Below are 19,761 nucleotides of genomic sequence, written 5' to 3' on the forward strand. Positions count from 1 at the left end.
CTTTCGAGAGTCTTTTAATAAAACCAATTTAACGAGCTCAGGATAAGTCTTAGAAAAATTTTCGATAAGTTAGAAAATTCTTCCACATAAATATTTTATTTATTATGACATATAGATAAAAATTTAACATCGTTTGAAACTTTTAAGACAAAATCTCGTTCAGTATGTATGTAGAGCTAACCTCAAGTTTTTTATGCCTATCTCAACCCTTGAAAAACGTGATTTTTTTTTATAATCATACTAGACTAGGGTTACACTCGTTGGGCTTGTGGGCAACCCTTTTAACCTAAAATTATGATGTTTGAAAAAAAATAAAAATTCCGAAATCACTCCTATTTGGAAATAACTACTTTTTTTTTATTATGATTAAGTATCAAAACATGGTGAAATGGAGTAGAGAATGGAGGTGGGATCTACTCTAAAAAGCTCGGCCAATATATAAATATGTTGTCTTTAGCTGGTTATCATTATGCATAAACAAGAGACCTAGAAAAGATCGATAATAGAAGGAAGAATCATTGATAGATCTATGGCCAAATCCATTGTTGAAGTTCCTTCTATGGCCGAAGTCGAGAGAGCCATTTGTGATCTCCAAGCCAGTGATTGGATTCCGCGTTTGATGGATCTTATAGGCTACCCAAATCCATTTTCTCTACTTTCTTCGTCTGTTGAAAGTAGGGTTTGCAATGTTTTCCAATTGATGAAGGAGGGACCTATCCTGGTACGAAGATCATTGTTATTGTTATCATCTAGTTTGGAAATTTAACAGCATTTGTTTATTTTGTAGAGAATGGTTGTCTCCATAGCAACTGATAAAGCTGTGTGGAATGCTATAATGGCAAACAAGGAAGTTTCTTCTCTTAGGAACTCCTTTTCCCGATTCTTATCTACAGGTTTCTCTTTCACCAGTCTCTGTTTTATGTCAATTTTGTGACCCTATTTGAAATTGTTTTTTTTTGTTCCCATATAAGACTGTCTTCAATCTTAGAACTTTATTTGCATACTCTTTTATTATGTATCTCAAAGGTTGCTTTAACATAAGCCTCTTCTTCAAGATGACATTCAAGAAAATTGACTTCATGACAGTCTACTCCATATTCTTGCTTGTAACATTTTCCCACAAGTTTTGCCTTGTATCTTATTGTTTCTCCTTCATATTCTTTTTCATCCTTTACACCATTTAGACTCCAATAACTTTATGCCTTGTATGGTTCTTTTCTTTTTCAATTGTATTCATCTCCACCTTTTGGATTTATTGGCATCATAAAAAGTTAATGGGTCACAATCTACAAGAAGGCACAATTCATTAATATCGAAGGTAACTTCTTGAGATCTTCCATAAACTTCTTACAAGCTTTTCAGTTTTTGTCATTACTTGAATCATCTCCATTAGAGGAAGATGATTGAGTTGAATCTTGAGTAAGTGTCACAATCTCTTCATCTTCTCTATTGAAATAAGTAATAATCATAATACCCTTCCTCTTGAATCACCTATTTCCATACACTTGCTTGGATTATATAATTTGTAGTTTTTAGAACCCAAATCATACCTATTGAAAATAGACTTAACAAATTTTGATCTATCTTCACTTTGATCATTGTGTGACATGTTTTTAGTATTGCCATTTCTTTATATGGTTTGTTTTTCTTAATTCATTGTTGTTTCTATTTACATAATACTATCACATATATAGTAATTTTTGGTTACTAAGCAGGTAAGGGGAAAGAAAAGGCAAATGGTCAAGGAAAGGCAAATGTTAAAGAAAGAGACTTGGGAATGTTGATAATTGAGTGGGTTCTTAGCATTGGCAATGACATTATTTGTGATTTTATTGCGAGGTTCAACTCATTTCTCGATAAAACATTCTTTTTCTCAAACAACAAACCACAACAACAACAACAACAACAACAACAACAACATGCACCGTCTTCATCGGAGGAGCATACACTAAGATTTACCTATTTTCTATCAGGCGTCGTATTTCTATTAGTTGTGGTTGCTAGAGCTATGGGATTATAACTACATAAGGTTTTCACTGTGCTTTCAACCCAACATGAATTTCATGAGAAACTATTGCTGAAAAGTCATGTGATGATATGTATGTTAGGAGTTTCTCCTTTATGTTTTTAATTGAAGCTTACAAGTGTGGGAGATAGATTCTTAATATGTATTATATTTTGTATTTTTATCGTGTCAATTTCTATTAAGAACATAGAGACTATGAGGTTTGTTTTAGTGATTTCAGATGGTTACTTGTTTTAACTACCAGTATAACTTAAGTGGCAAGAGTCTGACCTAATAGACTAATGTCTTATTTAGTTTTTTCTATTTGTTGTTTGCATTCGACAATCTTTATGATGGGAGGTCAATGTTAGAAGTATTAGAGCACTCCATGAGTTTTGAACTCGATCATGATAATTTGAGGATTTCGAACTTGGTGAGTTGGAAAATGGTTAAATTCAATATACATGAACGATCATAATGGTTTGGTGTAATGGATTTTCATTAGAGATAAACATGGAGTGAATGTTGTACAAGAGTTAAATTTATCGGTGTTTAGGTTAGGGATAGGAAATTTAACTAGATTTTGAAAGGATGTGTCGTGTACTCATATAGAATGCCAAACTTACTTCTTTGGATAGTAGGTTGAATTTACATCTTTTGTTTGGTTTTGAAGTAGACTTTGAGTTTGATTGACATGTTTCTTAATTTGCAAATAGTTCGGTGTTTGATGACGAATCTTAAGATATCCTGGTATTTCTCGTTTAAGGATACGACAAATCATTCGATAAATTTAAAGAACCATATGTTGTTCTTATGTAGTTTAAACAATTTTTGAAAAAAATAAGCAAAATGAGTTGGAAGAATAGGTTGTAGGAAAAAAATAACAATTTATTTTTATGCTCACTTAGAGAGACTTGTTTGGTTGGAATTCATAGTAATTGGGGTTATGCAAATCACTCTTCTAGGGGAAAATCTATACGAATGGAATCTGTAATGGTAGCCGAGAGATTAATATGAAAAAAAAAGATGTATTGGACTACAAAGTGGGAAAGTTGATATAAAAAGATTCTTTTTGCCAGTAATCATTCAAAGATATCTTAATAGGTAGGGTTGCACTTTTCTTGTATATATGGTTCTTATCTGGATTGTTGAGATTCATCTTGGAAATGAAGGGTCCTGATCGTTTCCTTTACCTGTTGAGCCTTGTTTGATCTGGGGTTATTTTCAAATAACTCTGTTTGATGTAGGTTGTAAATTATCAGGTTATTTGTGTAAAAGAAGATTGATGAAATGGTTGATATTTTGTTATTTTGGTTGATGATTTAAACTAATCCTTTCTCATTTAACTAAATTCATTCTAATTTTATCATCTTCTTCCTTGGTTTTCTGTTGCAGACAGTGTAGTAAAACTTAGTGAGAAATGTCGCAACAAAATGGAGCCAACTTTGGAGAATCTCGTCTTGGAGCCAACTGTGGAGAATCCTTGAGGATATGAGACTGAAATAGTTTTTTTGGAATTGGATCAAACTTTTAAACAAAATTCAAATTATTTGAAAATTTAGAGATGAAGATAGAATAAGGTAACAAACTAAGGCAATTACAGACAAGTTGTTGGGTTACCATATTGTTGGGATATTTTAAGTGAAAATTTTCATTACTGATTGGATTTTTTTATCATAGAATTTTGTTGTTTTGTTTAAAGGTTACTCTTTTATTGATAAGTTGTTACAATTGATGCGGAAATTTTCATTGTTGATTGAATTTTCATGTCTTGTATATGTCTAACGATGTATTTGAATTTAATTTTTCGTTTGAACGAAGAATTGTATATTAGACTATTCCATTGTGTTACACTATTGGTAATAGAATCTTATATATTTTTAATATTTTGTTTAGGAAATTAGCATAATTCACAATTTTGTGTTAGAATTCTGAATTTGTTAAATGATGCTTTTTATTGAGATAATTTTTGTTTAAAAAAATAAAAAATAAGTTTAATAATTTTTTGCTTAAAATAAATTATTTAAACATTATATTTTCTATTAGTTAATTATGTCAAAAATATATAAATATTTTAGTAATTATAATAAACACAGATTCTTGAAATAATGTTGATTTTGAAAATTAAATATTTTTTAATAAAAAAAGTTTAAATGTATTAATTTTTAATGATAAAATATTTTTTTTATTAAAGAATAATACAGTATTGTTTATAGATTAAGTGTCGTGTTTGACCAAATTTTTATAAAAAACTCAAACAAACACACTATAAAATTACATAAAAATAAAATTTCAAAAATTAAAATATTTATTTTTGACACCATAATAAAATTAAGATTATTGGGATAATTCAAAATCAACAGAATTTTTTTTGTAAAAAGAAAAAATTAATTAAAACTACAAAGATTACATTTTTTTTTCAATGGATATATGTAATCTGTACTATACAATTATACAAGTACAGATTTTGTTAAAAATCAATATAGGAAAAATAATAATTTGTTTTTTTTTCTTATCACAAATTTAGAAATAACTTAAATAGTAATAATTTTAATAATAATCAAAAACATTTCCACATAATACAGACTATCCTTTTCTTTTAAAACTTTTATTTTTAATTTTTAATTTTGAAATATATAATTATAAAAAATATTATATTAACAATTTTTTTTAATATTTATGTAATAAATTTGTTATTATAATTTTACAAAAATAAGAGAAAACAATACTGGAAAAATAATAATTTGGGTAGACTATTTACCATTTTTTTCTTATAACAAATTTAGAAATAACATATACAATAAAATTTCAATAATAATCAAAAACATTTCCACATAATACAGACTACCCTTTTATTTTTATTTTTTAAATTTGAAATATATAATTATAAAAAATATTATATTAACAAATTTAATTATTATAATTTCAAAAAAATAATAAAAAACAAACCAAGAATTCTCTCTCCCCTTCATCAACGATGAGATGATGATCATACGCCGGAAAAATCAAAATTCAGAAAAACTCAGTGATATGATGAAGACGAAGGATGATCAGAGTGAAAGAGAAGCACGGAATTAGAGTTTTCAATTGATAGAAGTTTCAAATAATTCAATTAGGGATTCATTTCAGTTTGATAGTCGGATTGAAAGTTTGATGATTTATGATTCAGGAGCACTATAGATTTTCTGGGCTATATTTGATATACATTATTACATCGTTTTGCTGATTGAGCTGCGAACATTTCTGGGTTTTGATTCTGAAGTTGGATACAGAAGATTATTAGGGTTTTACGATGGTGAGCACCGGTGAATCAGATCGGAAAAGACGGAGTGTGAGTTCAGTTTCACATTCAACTACTTCTAATAGGAAACAACCTGTATCTGAAGAAAAGAAGGTGATTTTGGAGTAGTTCTTTATGTTCATTTTATACACTGTACTTTTTACTGATTCCTTGTTTTTTTAGTGATTACAGTCATAATTTTTGTGAAATGGTATGAATGATGAGTTAGTTTGTACTTCTGGTGCCATTTATAGCTTTTTCTTGCTCAAATTTATGTATTAGTATAAGGGGTTATTGCAAATTTGCAATGTAATGTACTAAGAACATCTCAAAGAGAGTGTGAGAATAATCTATTCTCCATTTTAAATCACATATTGAAATGTGATCCAAGCACAACTATTTCTTCATTTGGATAAATTAAGCGATAGGACCTAGGGACTAGGACCTGAGATTTGCTGAGAAATCTTGGGCTGAGACTATGTTTGAGAGTGTTTGTAATTTGTGAATGCCTTTTACAACATCCTTTTCTATTTCAACCAGTACGAGTTGAAGGTTAAAGACGTCATTTAGTTCCTCATGAGTCATGGCTATGTGAAAATAGAATCGAACACTTGCCCTATCCTACGGCGCATTGTGTTCTTTTTTCCTCATTTGGCAATAGGGGAAAGAAGAAAGAAAGTAAAAAGTATCATATCTTAAGTCTTGTATAGGCTTTATTTGATTTGGAGAGCCTACTATTACTTCCTTTCCATTAAACCCAAATCAATCAAAGGATAATCGGAATTTGTTGGACAAAATGGTGTCTTCTTCAAGGGATTACTAGTAGACTTATCATTTTGTTAAGGACTTGTAAATTTTGCAAACTTTGATTTGATTGTTTTTTCTGTTCAAATAATTGATCGTTATCAATTGCTTGTCTATGATGCTATCTTATTTGTGTTAATTTCAGTATGGCCTAGAGTACATTTTCGATTACACATTAAATTTCCTCTATTAGTTATTACTCATCTATGTTGTCTGTAAAAAAGGAATTTTGACAAAGTGGATAACAAAAAAAATGTATACCTACCCTTGTTTAAGTTGTAGGAGATAGCGGATTATGTAGCTTATGAATAAATTTTGTGATGCTAAAATATTAAATAAAAAGATAAAAGTTTCTTTATATGATGTGATTTTGGACTATAAATTTATAATAAATCACATTAATAGTTAAAACTACTATTTCGTATACGTGATTTTGGATTGATATGTCCAAAATCTCAAAATCACCCCTCATCAAAGTGACCAAACAATTCCTTGATTTCTTTTGATAACAAATTGTTACAATATATTGGAGTTTTGAGTTTTTAAGGAAAGTTCTTTGTAAGGTTGTTGCGTGGCAACTAATTCCACGTTGACACATGCTTTAACTTTTCATTTATTATTATTTTTTAATAATTTTGCATGAACATCTTGCTGACCAAATTCCAAATAAGATGGCAGGATTAAATTCATATGCCAAGCATTTTCTAGTTTAGTGGGGGGTATAAAGATTGGTGTATGAGGAAAGTATATAATTTGGATGTCTGTTCTTCTTTTTGAATGAATTTCAAGACTCCAGTCACTTGAAAAGTTCAATATAATTCACTCTGTTTGCGCCTTTTTATATCTATCTGATGCTGTCTTTGTTCTATATACTTCCTTATGTTAGAATCCAGATGTTCTGTGACTGTGAGTATGGGCTCTAAAACATCAAGAACAAAATGGGTAACTAGTGTTTGATATCTATCAATGACCTAAATGAGTATATAATAATTACAATACATAGGCAGCGATTTTTACTTTATATAATAATTTTCAAGAATCAGTAAGTATTTATTTGAATGAGGGCCTTAACGGAAATGATTTATCGGAAAGCGGAAAAAGTACTTACTATGATTTTAATTAAGGCCTTAAATGAGAATATACAAATAAAAGATGTATATTAGGCTGTATATATACGTCTCATTTATCATTTCCCCAAACTCTATATATAGGCTTAGAACTTATTTGCAAAGTAGTGATTTCCTTGACCTAATAGAACTTTTCAAGGTAATCGTCCTTTCATAGTAGGTTCTTTTTTTCGGCGCCGCATGGTGGCCATTCCCTTAGATCTCTGAATCAAGATACTGTGCTTTGTCTTTACGTGAACGAAAACATGTTTAGATGCTAGGAGCTTTTTAAACTGAAATCTATCCAGTCTCTTAGATGGTTTTGTGCCTTCGAGATATTTTGAGAGATGTTTAACTGAAATTTGACTTCATCATCATTGCAGCGATGCTAGTTTTTGAAATTCAATTGATTGTTTGTGCTTCTTATTTCAATTAATCTCTGGAAAATGATTGTTATATTTGTCAACCTCCTAGAATTATATTTCTGTGATGTTTGGTGTATGATTGACGATAGATGTGATATATTTGACAGATTGACACTATAGTACTTCAATATCAAAATCAAAAGCTTTCCCAGAAACTGGAATGCCTGAAAATGGACCGTATGGCACTAGAGCGTAAAATTCGTCAAATGATTGAAAGGCAACAACCCTATGACGAGATAATTGTTATGATAAACAAGTCTATGGAGGAGGTAACTATTTTCATCATGTTAAATTCTCTTATGTTTTGCTAACAGAGAATTATGGTTCTGACTTTGCTCAATTCTTTGTTTTCTCCCTTGCTTTTGTTTTGTTAATACACTAGCTTTTTAGAAGTTGTGAGTCACGTTCTACTATAATGAAGGGTTTGCTGAGCAGTCAACATGATCATAGGAATCAATTGAACGAAAAGGGTGAGGCTATCATATTTCTGTTATTCTTTTTTCCATCAAGTTGGGCTGTGTTTAAAATTCTCAGTTACTGCTACCTAACTTTGAGTTTGATCAATTGTCATTTCTGCTCAATTTTCACAGACCTGCTATGAAAAGGATCTTTTTTGATTTGTTCATTCTTTCTGTCATTTGGATTGTCATGATCTTCATTGCTATTACCTTTAGAAGAAGGCATGAGGTCCTTGTTGAAATAGTTTGAGAATACTGTTTGATCCTGCAAATATTTATTATATTGCTATAACTGGATGATTGTTCTGTTCTAATTATTACTTCTTTGGCATATTTATTGATCGTATCTAGGTAAGTTTAAGTTTTGCAGGATTGGCTTGGTCAAGGTTTTATTGTTTTAGGTAGAATTGAGCATTCTGTCTTCAGCTGCTTTCTTCACTAGGCATGCTCACTTAGAGAGATTTGTTTGGTTAGAATACCTATCAATTGAGATTATGCAATTTGTAATGGGCATCCAAAGCTTGATAAATAAATGAAAAAAGTATAAAGGGGTTTTTGCACTTTCATGTTTTGTCGTAGATAAGTCCATAAGCTTTCACTTGTATATATGATCTCATTTGTTTCAGTTATTTGCAGAAGAGCCTTGAATAAGGTGAATATTTATTATTTTTCAAAATTAAATTTGCATTCAAAAATATCTTAATAGGTAGACCTATGGTATGGTTGCTCTTTTCCTTGTACATGTTTCTTAGCCGGATTGATGGAACCCTAACTCACTTGTCTTATTAATGGAGGACTAATATTCATCATGGAAATGAAGGGTCCTGATCGTTTCCTCTATCTGTTGGGCCTTGTTTGATCTGGGGTTATTTGAAATAATAACCACCTGGTTATTTCAAATAACCCTGTTAATGTAGGTTATGAAAAACCAGGTTATTTGGGGTTGTTTGAGTAAAAAGACATTAGGGGTACAAATATATAATGAATGACTAAATTTAGAAAAGGAAGAAATGGAGGGTATTTTGGTTAATGATTTTAATGATGTGTTGGTAGATTAGATAGTGAGTTATATTTGGAAATATTCCCAAACAATCCACATCAAGGCCTTTGTAGTCCAGACCGTCTAAGCTGAAATCAGAATATATAAATAATCCAACAGCTGTCCTTTCTGAGTTTATGATTCCCTTTTTATTCCTTTTATGTTATTTGTTATGCTGAGTAGGCAGATGGTAAGATGATGAGAGTATATAGTGAAACATCTCTTATCTGACTAAATTCACTCTGATTCTCTCGTCTCCTTCTTCAATTTTCTGTTGCAGACAATGCTTCTCCTAGTTTCCTTGTAGAAACTGGCGGAATTGATACACGCGGTCAGATTGAGGTGAATGCAAAAATGCTTTGTGAGAAATCTAGCAGAATAATCCGCAACTTGGAGTCAACAATGGAGACTCTATTCTCTTGTAAGGATAGTCTGCATGAATCAGCTATGAAAGTGCTTCCTGAAGATGGTAATGTTTGCTGGACAGTTGTCTAACATTGTCTATTTGTCTAATGCTTACATTTTAAAACCTGTTGTAAGTTCAGTTCCCAATATATTTTTTCCTTTATACAGATAAGAAAGAGGCATTCAGTACTTTACAGGAAGAGATCAAGAATCTTAGACGTATTTTGAAAGATCTACTTATGAGGCATAAATCATTGTTGCGAGAGTTGCAGACTCATAGAGACACTGATACAGGGAATAAAGCTGTTATCAGAGGGTTGGAGGGTAACTTACCTGTCTCTGAAATGAATTTTACTTACTGAATCATTATTGTCCATTGAATTAGTCCAAAATCAACTGTACTATACTGTGCCCTATGTTTTCTCTGTGACAACTATTTGAACAATTTCTTTTATATATGAGGATCATCTTCTCGTTGATTTGTTCTCTTAAAAGAATATGGGTGTAAGGCTGTGTTCAATTATTAGTTGTTGGGAAATATCTTGTTTCCATGAATTTATTGTGCAGTCACTTTTAATATTGACAATTCTCACCTGGAAGGAGAATCTCATATTTGTGACCTTGAAGTTGGATACTGCAGTCTTCAGCTGGACCTAACCCGAAACCAATGAAATATGCCAAAATTTCCCTCAACCAGTCTCTTTTCTGAGAAATCACGAAACATTAAAATGATAGGTTTCCTGTAAGATGATGCCATTTGTCTTTCCTTATCAGTAACAACTATAACAAATCAATACCACCTGTAGAAATGTTAGACCTCAGGCAACGGACAGGTAATGTATACTGTAGAGTTTCTCATTAGTAATACAAAAAAGTGATCGCCTTTGACTACTTTTGAGTCATATATGATAAATACTCATCCGAAGTTCAGGTGTCAGCACATTTAAGAACAAAAATTGGTATCCATATAAGATCATGGCATGCATCTTGGTGGTGGTTATCCATCGTTAGCCCTATAGATTATGAAGTTATTGTTTCATAAGAATCCACTGATAATTAAATATACGATTTTTTATCAATGTATTTCCTCCCTTTGATAGCCAAGAAGTCATGAAACTGTGTAAGATCTAAAGAAGGTATGTTTCTTCTCATGAAGGTGAACTGAAGAGTTTTATTGCTGAATTAGAGAAAAGCAATTCTAAATTGTCTGCTGTAAAAGCAGGAAGAGATGCAACAATTTCATCTTTTCCCATACTAAATTTGGCAAATAAGCCTGTTTCTGCTGATAAGACGAGAGATAAACAGAAAGATCTGCAAGATATGGAGTCTGCATACAAGGAATTGCTGGTAATTACTTGATTGAAAAACTCTCCCCTTAATTTTTCTGTGGCTATATATGGAAAAGAAAAATAAGATGTATGGGTTTTAGAAAGCTGGTAATTGCTCAGTTGGTTTTAACTTCTTTACAGGATGAAGCCTCTGGTCAGTTAGTTGAACTCACACATCTGCATGAAGAACGGATAAGAATTCTGAAACAACTCTCTGATGCTCAGGTTAAGATTTCATATTTCCCCTCGTATTGCATTGCATGAATTAATAAAATCCTATTTCTCCATTTGTTACTAATTACATTTTCTTAATTTGAATTTGTATACCAACTTCATAGAACACTTTGAAGAGTTTAAAGGGGATCTCCTCATCTCAAGCTTTTCTCTTGGTAAAGGAGCAACTTGCAAAGTCAAAGACAGATGCCCTCTATTATCAAACCCTATTTGAAAAACTGCAGGTATTAAATTGGTCAGCAATCACATTTTTTTTCTTGGTAATCCATGGTTACTTGAGTTTGATTGTATGCTGCATCTTGGAATATTCAACTTGGACATGTTCTAAGTGAATTATTTTATCTCTACCAAATGTGAGTTCCTCATTTTCCAAAGTGAAGAAGTATAAGTTTTAATCTGTCTCCCCTTAAATTCAAGTCTACAAGAATTTTTTTTATATAAAGAAAGGAGTTTTTAGTTTTGCTAATGGAAGAGGTGGGATTTGAACCTCTTTAAACTGTTGCAAGAAGAAAAGATTGATGTGTCATATTATCAAGAATTTCTTACATTAATAATATGGATGATGATACCTAGTTCACCATTATATAGTCTGCGTGTCTAATGATTCCATTCCCAACCTTTGGATACATACCAGATTGTGAACATCCATGGCCAAGCCCAAGTATCACTTTATGCTAACTATTCTCTTTAATTTGAACTGCAGGTTGCGAAAGATAACCTATTGTGGTTTGAAAAAGACACAGCTGTAAAAAGTGACATTTTGGATGTTTTACAGAAGAGTTGTGTAGTTGCTGATTCCAGAATAGTGGAATTGGGAGTTGAGATACAGAAACAACTTGATGAAAGAAAACTAATTGAGACTAGGCTAGAAGAGTCGTCAAGAGAATCTGGTATGGTGAAACTTATAGTATCATTAAGCTATTCATTGTTCATGTGCAGAACGACACTTTTCATGGTTCCCGAATTTGACTTATTCTATATTATTATAGGTAGGAAAGAAGTAATTTCAGAATTTAAGGCCCTGATTTCTTCTTTTCCTGAAGAAATGGGGAATATGCAGAATCAATTAAGTAAATACAAAGAAGCTGCTTCAGATGTGCATTCTTTGCGGGCAGATGTCAAATCTATTTCTGGTGTGCTTGTCAGGAAGGTATGCATGTTTACTCTAGGTAGTGCAACTTATTGATAAAAGACGGAGATCTAAAATGTTTGATTTTTTCAGTCTAAAGAGCTGGAAACTTTATCAGCTAGATCAGCCGAAGAAGTTGCTGAACTTCATAAGTTGCAAACTATGGTATGTTACTACCAAACTCGAGTATATTATGAGATTCCTTTTATATAGTTTGACAAGTGAGAATTGTATGATAAGCATGGAACATTACTTTTCCCAGTATTTAAGGATCTGCTTTTATTTTTGTTAAATTAATTGATGTACAACACAAATTGGCAACAATTTTTATAAACTCAACACTTTCTTCCTTTGGAGGATTTTCTTTTTCCAACCATGATTTTCAAATTTAGGAAGTGTATTATTTTTTACTGGTTCTTTTAGCTTAGTATAATTCTTGCATTTTCTATACTGAAGCAAATGAGGTCCCCATTCACTTGGTTAATGGTTGCACATGAATAAGAGAGGAACTGTGGGAAGAAACAGTGCACGTGACAAACAGACAAGTAAAGGACTATCATCTGAGAATAGCACGGGCCAGATGATTTATTAAGCCATAGTTGATAAATAAAACAAGCCCACCACCTGTAAAGGCCTAATAGTCTAGTAAAGGCCCAGATTAAACTAGATAAGAGAAAAGATTATGACATTACAAATACATGCCATATGGTTGTAACAGATTTTGGAAACGAAAAGATCTGATTCCTCTCCTAAGATTTCTCTAATTCTCATAATCTTCTTCCCTAAACTCTTCCTTGGTACAATAAAGCTGAGAATTGTATGATAAGTTCAATTGGTAGACAAAACCGTTAATTCATAAAAATGGGGATTGCTTAGACTAGTTATAGGTTTAATTGTTTTCTAGTCTATTTAGGCTTTATTTTTATCTCTAGATGTGCAAATAATTTGATGTCTCAAACTCTAATAGTAGTGGTCATATTGGCCAAATTGAAGTTGAGCATGGCTTATCTTTCCAACTTTTACATTTTATAGGATTATGTTAATAATATAGCACTCTATGCTGTCTATTATGCTTCATGGAATCAAGCTTAGTGGGATGATATTTCACTTTTGGGTCTCCATTATTATGATGACAACATTTGAATTTTCTAATTTTAGAGTATAACCCTTACATGTAATATACTGTATTTTTTTCTTTGTGTCCTTTAAGTCCTGCCTCTGTTCCTCGTTCATTCCCTTCCCACTTAGCTATGGAGGAATGCTGTTGGTTTGACCTGGTTCAAATGGTAGATCTCATGCAGTTGGTGATGTGATATTTTGAATTCCAAACAGTTATTGTTTTAAACATATATCCATTCTGCTAGTTTATAATCCCTTTATATTATATTTCTTAGTTCTAAATCGTTTTTCTTTTCATAATTTTGTCTCTCACTGCAGCTTGATGACTTAAAAGAGTGTGATTCGGAGTTGAAAATTTTCTTAGAAATGTACACGCTTGAATCCACTGACTCAAGGTTAGCTTATACTAAAATGCAATGCTGACTTTTTTAAAATGAATCTTACTTTATCTGATTCACTAGAATAATTTATACATTGGATAATTAATCTGAATACTTGCAATATTATCTCCTCCCAACCACTTTCCTCTTAATAACTATCTTGGTATGTTCTAAAGTGGACATCTTCATTTAATTTGATTAATGTGGTTACAGAGATCTTCAGGATGCCAGGGATGCTGAGTGTAAGGCATGGGCTCAAGTCGAGATCTTGAAATCAGCTCTGAATGAGCATAATTTAGAGACACGCGTTAAAGCTGCTATTGAAGCTGAAGGCCATTCTCAACAAAAGTTAACAGCTGCCGAAGCTGAAATTGCTGACTTGAGACAGAAATTAGAAGCTTCAAAAAGGTTCTGATCTGAAACAAAATTTTAAATGCATCTGAATTTGTAATTTCACATACCCGGTCCTCCTCTTTCCAATGTGTATGTAGTAGAACTTGAGTTTCATTGGTGTTTGAGCAAAAATATCTTCCAAGCATGATCTTGTCTGTTGTCATTTCTTTCTTTCTCATTATCAAATGAACCATCAGTTATAGTTTGTTTGATTTTCTTTTTTGAAATATTTTTTATAAAAAGACTTCTTTGATGAAAATGTGGATTATTTGGGCTAAATGACAAAATATTTTTTGCATTTAGTATTTAAAATGTTATAAAAAAAAGGGTAATTTGATATTTTGGTTGATGATGGGATAAGGGGTTATTTGGATTTAGTGTTTAATATCTTCTTTATTTAACTTTCTTTTACAGTGTCCAATCGTTTTGCTGACTGCAAATTGTTTCATGATTTGTCTGTCTTTATTGCTTCAGTTTAGAAAGGTTGCTGACTAAGTTCCGTTATTTATTATAACTAATGGAATCTGCAGCATTCTCTGCTTTCCTTCTGGAAAGCAACCAAACAAAAACAAAGCCTAACAGCCAAAACCTTTCATTCTCGTTTGTTTTGTTGTCTTTGGGACGAGTGATAAACGAATTGCAAAAATTCTCTTTTTTTCTTCTTCTAGTTTTTATGAGTTGATTCGTGCATTAAGTATTGTTTTTATGGTATTTCAGGGAGAAATCTAGGCTTTCTGATGTCTTGAAGTCAAAAAATGAGGAACATGAAGCCTACTTATTTGAAATAGAGGTTGTTCCTTTTATGTTTATAGCTGGAACTAAAACTCCCCTTTTAAATATCATCTATATTGTAGGGCTAATATTTTGATTGCTTTCTTCAGTCAATTGGTCAAGCATACGATGACATACAGACAAAAAACCAACAACTTTTGCAGGAAGTAACGGAGCGGGATGATTACAATACTAAGGTAAACTCTTTCTTTGGTACAAAATCCTGAATTGGATTTCTAGGTGGTTGGGCACAAACACAATACCATGTTAGTTGATTTATGAATACACTACAATGAATTTTCACTGTCATTTTCAAAATGTTGTTGTTGTACAAAGAGTTATACTAAACGAGTACTAATAATACAAAGAATGTGTGTTTCAAGTCTTGAACACTTTAGTTGACCGTTGTTAATTGTCCAACTCAACTATCAAGCAACCCGTTGAATAAATTTTGAATTTTGTTGAATATATATATATATATATATATATATATATCGTAAAAAAGTTTTGTAAATATTGTTCCGAGAAGTTCTAAAGTCTCGTTTGTCTTGGGGTTTGGGTTTTTTAGAAAAGAAAAACCTCTATCACATAATTATCTTTTCAACTATCAAATCACTTAATTCATCAATTAAAATATCTAAATTTAAATTTTTATATACAAGATTTTAGTAATTCAACCCAAATAACCCACTTTTTCATCATACAATGTTTTTTTAAAAATAATAATAAAAAGACCAAATAAACGAAGATCAAACAAGCTCTTTAGTAGGAATTATATGTGGTTGATTCCAGAATTTCGTTGAATAAATTTATCCAAGTGTCTGGTTATGCACAATATTCCCAAATGTGTTAAACTTTTGGTTTAATATTAAAGATGAGGAAACAATATTCTGAAATAAAAGGCTGAGGAGCCTTCTGAGTCCTGCTAGCAATCATCTTGTTATCCATATTGCTTTTGAATTAGGAGCATTATAAAGTTGCTTTATAACTTTTGATGCTTTATAACTTTTGATGCTTTATGCTCTGTTTTGTTTTTCATTGTTACTAGAGTCTTCTTAGGTTGGGAATGATGCATGTCACTCCCCAAATCCTAGAGAAGCCAATGTATAAATTAGCTGAATCCCCACCACTTCTAAATGAAATACATGGAATTATATGAGTTACACACCAGACTCTAACTAGAATAGGGAAATAGATTCCTCATGCTCTGCAATACATAATCTCTTTGGTTAATTTATAATATTTTGACTATGAGACGACTAAATGATCGTGAAATGGCATATATTTTGTCTACATGGCTAAATTGACATGTTAGCTTTGTTTTTTGATGTTGTATCTGCCCTCTCTATAGTTGAATATGCGACCCATCACAGAAATGTAGTCACTGTCTCAATGATTGATGTAACGTATAGATTGTGATCCAGAGATCTTTTGGCTGTGTTTCAGCTTGTTCTAGAAGGAGTTCGGGCAAGACAGCTGAATGACAATCTTCTTATGGAGAAAAGAACATTGGAGAGGAATAATCAGCAAACCAAAGCCTCTGTTGGATTGTATGAGGTGAAAGCAAAAAGAACAGAGGATCAGGTATGCTTTGCATGTCCAGCTCATGAGCTTGTTTGATGTAGTTTTTGTTCTTCTTAAACAATCCGATTTTCTGGAAAAGTGATGAAAAAGTGAATTATTTGGGTTAATGACTAAAATATTCTTAGTATTTTTTTTTTTTAATTTGAGTATTGTCTTTGCAGTTAAAGATGTCTAAAGACCATCTTCAGAAACTTATTGATGGTAGGCATCAAAACACGTCGACCCTAGAAATCATGAGAAAGAAATTGTTGGATACGAATAAATCATCTCAGCAACTGAAGGAGTCTCTGGAAGCATCACGATTGAAGGTTGAATCTGGTCGAACTAGTCTTACAGAGATGCAAGTAGAACTGGATATAGTGAGGTAATATTGAAAATCCAAAGTTTCTCGACTTCTTCCTATATGACCAAATGTCACTTTTATTTTCTATTTGATTAGGTTCAAGAGGAGAAGAACTGAAGAGGAATTGGAAACTTTGAGAAGAAAAGCTTCCCTTCTTAAGTCGGAAATAGAGGGATCCTCTGTGGTTCAAAAGCTTCGGAAGGAACTCGCAGAGTACAAGGAAATACTGACATGTGGCATTTGTCAAGAAAGCCCAAAGGAGGTGCGTATACATTTTTCTTGTGCGATTTATAAAACTGAAAAGAATATTGAAAACTGTATTTTAAGTGTCAAATAACTTAAATATAAAAAAAACTTTGAATACTGTATTTTAAGTGTCAAATAAAATGTGGAACGGAAAGAGCTTAAAAGACTATTTTACCCTTGTAATGATGTAAGTTGATTAGTCTTAGGAGTTAGTCTTGCTCATACTTGATTACAGAGTTAAGTAACTCGGTAATCTAATTTGAGCAAGCAAAGATAACTTTTAAGTTTTAACATCATTATTATACATTTTTTTTCCCATATTTTTTATGTAAGTTGATTAGTTTGGAGGGTTAACGTCGTCTTTTGATTGCTGAACTGTTTTAGCTTTAGTTTTGAGTTGTAGTTAAGTAATTTTAATTCACAATTATTAAATTAACTTAATTCAAAATAAGAACTTAGTCATTTAGGTTAAGGGATATGTTTTTGTTATTAAATTAAGGTGATAAGTCAAGAATCCCATCAAATTGATTATGAATAAGAATAACAATAACAATGTGTTTGGCCCTTTAGAACCCTAATCTTCTTTCGGGCAATTTTTTTTCTTTGTCTCGTCTGCCAAAGGGCTTCTTGCAGTGTGTTTATTTTTACCTTTTTTTTCCCTTGAATTTGCAGGTGGTTATTACGAAATGCTACCACCTATTTTGCAATCCTTGCATCCAAAGAGTTATTGAATCACGACATCGAAAATGCCCAATTTGTGCTACAAGTTTTGGAGCTAACGATGTTAAACCTATTTATATCTGAGAATCATAATCTTAAATTTGACGGACCACCTTTGAATGAGTTTGTAGCTCATTGTTTTAAAAATTAGAATGAATTTAAGGGAGATTTCTTGGTTTAGTTTCAAAAGTTTGAATTATTTTGGTTTTGATTGGATTTTTTTGAAGACAGCTCATTATTTTTGAATTTTGCTATTCTTTGTAGTAGACATTCATTTGAATTATGGTTAAGGGGATTTTTGAGAATTTTGCTTGCTAGGGTTTCTGATAACTTCCTTTTTCTTTTTTCTCTAGATTTTTATTTATTTATTTATTTTTATTTTGACCTAGTTCATAATATTTGTTTGCATTTAAGCTTATTTTTGCTATTGCATTTGATGGGCTTTTGGAACTTCATTTGTATATAAGGTTATTTGAAAAATCATTCTGGTAGTGAAGTAGAAAGAGTTTTTTTCATAAAGAGTTTTGAAAATAAGTTTTTTTCATGAAACAAAAATTCATTCTGGTAGTGAAGTAAATGAGTTTTTTCAGAAATAAGTATTTTTTTTCTGTTAAAATTTCGATTAAAATCTTAATATGTTTGTTTTATGTAACTCTTAAACTAGTTAATTTTTTACGGTTTTAAATTTACGATTTTATAAATTATTTATATTTTATGATATTATACTATTTAAAAAAAAATTAAAGTAAATTTTACATATTAAAAAGAAATTACTTATTCAAATAAATATTTTTTATAATTATAACTTGTATTTTTAATGTTATTTGTTTATTATTGTTTTTTAAATTAATTTTATATTGAATTATATATAATAATATTATTTAAAGTATTTTTTTTACTATTTTACAAATTTGTTAATATTTAACGGTTTTAAATAAATTATTTACCTTATATCTTATTTTTATTTTGGGCCTTAGTTGTAAAAAATATATTCTTACACTTTTATATTATACCTATTCAACATCACTTTTAAAATTACGGAGTTCATATAAAGGACTCGAGGAGTTGAGGTAAAATTCGTCTGCTTAAGTCGCCTCACCCTATGTCCAAAATCCTTAAACCATATATATATATATATGTTAAGTTTTAACTAATGGAGTTATGTTGTGTTAACGATACAATTCTACAACAATTTATTTTCCGGCCTATTCAATTCATTTAGGCAAGACGTAACTCCTTGGTTTGTACTGTTTTTGCGTATTTTTGTTATCTTATTAAAATTTAATTAAAATGTTCTATAGTTTAAAACAAAATTAAAGGCCCAATTTAGCTATATTTCTTGTAAGTCAAGTTATGATACTAAAGTTTATGAAATCCATGAATGAAGTTATTTTCTAAAGGAGATTAAAGGCACAAAAAAATTGTATATTTTATCATCTTTTTCTTTACACAGATGTGTAATATATTCTATATACCAACCGTGCTTTTATTTATAATATATTTTTTTTTGTTGGGAGACAAAAGCAGTTGTTTGATGCACTTATTTCTCCCCACTTAAAAAAAAAGAAAATAAAAATAAAAAAGCATAAGGTTAGGTTCTTATAGAAGGAACTCTTTTCCACATAATGAAGTCTTCTTTAGGAAATGAGATTTCCTTCCTTTTTTGTAAGACTTCTTCTCCCTTCTTTTATGCTTTTTAATGATGTTACATGATGTTAAATGTCATGTTTGCCCCCTTAAATTCTTAAAAATTAGATGATCAATCCTTCATTTATTTAAGGATCGAAGTTTAGATCCATAGTCTATGCCATGACATGAATTATCACGGGTTAATCAAAGAAAATAGAAAACAAAAAACACGAGAAAAAGTTGAAGATATTAAGAATCTCGTATGGGCTAAAATAGGGCGACAAATGAGTCAAGCCAAGTTAAAGCCAGTTTGAGCCCGAGCTCTACTCGATTAAGTATTTATTAACTCGGTCTCAAACGAGT

At 31.0% G+C, this 19,761-nt stretch overlaps 2 protein-coding genes across 3 annotated transcripts; both read left to right on the plus strand.

The window, feature by feature from the left end:
• The first annotated feature begins 380 nt into the window (after nt 1-380).
• LOC124942365 lies at nt 381-3,675 on the plus strand. 2 transcript variants are annotated; one of them, XM_047482853.1, is made up of 4 exons: nt 381-721; nt 788-893; nt 1,716-2,029; nt 3,401-3,675. In XM_047482853.1, exons 1-3 carry the CDS (start codon nt 530-532, stop codon nt 2,018-2,020), a joined length of 603 nt encoding a protein of 200 aa, XP_047338809.1. In that variant the 5' UTR covers nt 381-529; the 3' UTR covers nt 2,021-2,029; nt 3,401-3,675. The 2 variants fall into 2 exon arrangements, with proteins under 2 accessions (XP_047338809.1, XP_047338808.1); XM_047482852.1 differs by lacking the exon at nt 3,401-3,675 and having other exon boundaries at nt 1,716-2,190.
• A 1,273-nt stretch (nt 3,676-4,948) lies between these two features.
• On the plus strand, nt 4,949-18,026 carry LOC124941492 (E3 ubiquitin-protein ligase BRE1-like 1). Its single transcript, XM_047481831.1, has 19 exons — nt 4,949-5,399; nt 7,728-7,889; nt 8,003-8,090; nt 9,398-9,586; nt 9,691-9,846; nt 10,679-10,869; nt 10,992-11,075; nt 11,189-11,308; nt 11,788-11,974; nt 12,074-12,234; nt 12,307-12,378; nt 13,651-13,727; nt 13,926-14,120; nt 14,823-14,895; nt 14,987-15,073; nt 16,323-16,460; nt 16,622-16,824; nt 16,900-17,065; nt 17,722-18,026. The coding sequence occupies exons 1-19, from the start codon at nt 5,298-5,300 to the stop codon at nt 17,851-17,853; spliced, it is 2,583 nt and encodes an 860-aa protein (XP_047337787.1). The 5' UTR covers nt 4,949-5,297; the 3' UTR covers nt 17,854-18,026.
• The last annotated feature ends 1,735 nt before the right edge of the window (nt 18,027-19,761 follow it).

The sequence above is a fragment of the Impatiens glandulifera genome, chromosome 6 (assembly GCF_907164915.1).
Source record: "Impatiens glandulifera chromosome 6, dImpGla2.1, whole genome shotgun sequence".
Classification (NCBI taxonomy): Eukaryota; Viridiplantae; Streptophyta; class Magnoliopsida; order Ericales; family Balsaminaceae; genus Impatiens; species Impatiens glandulifera.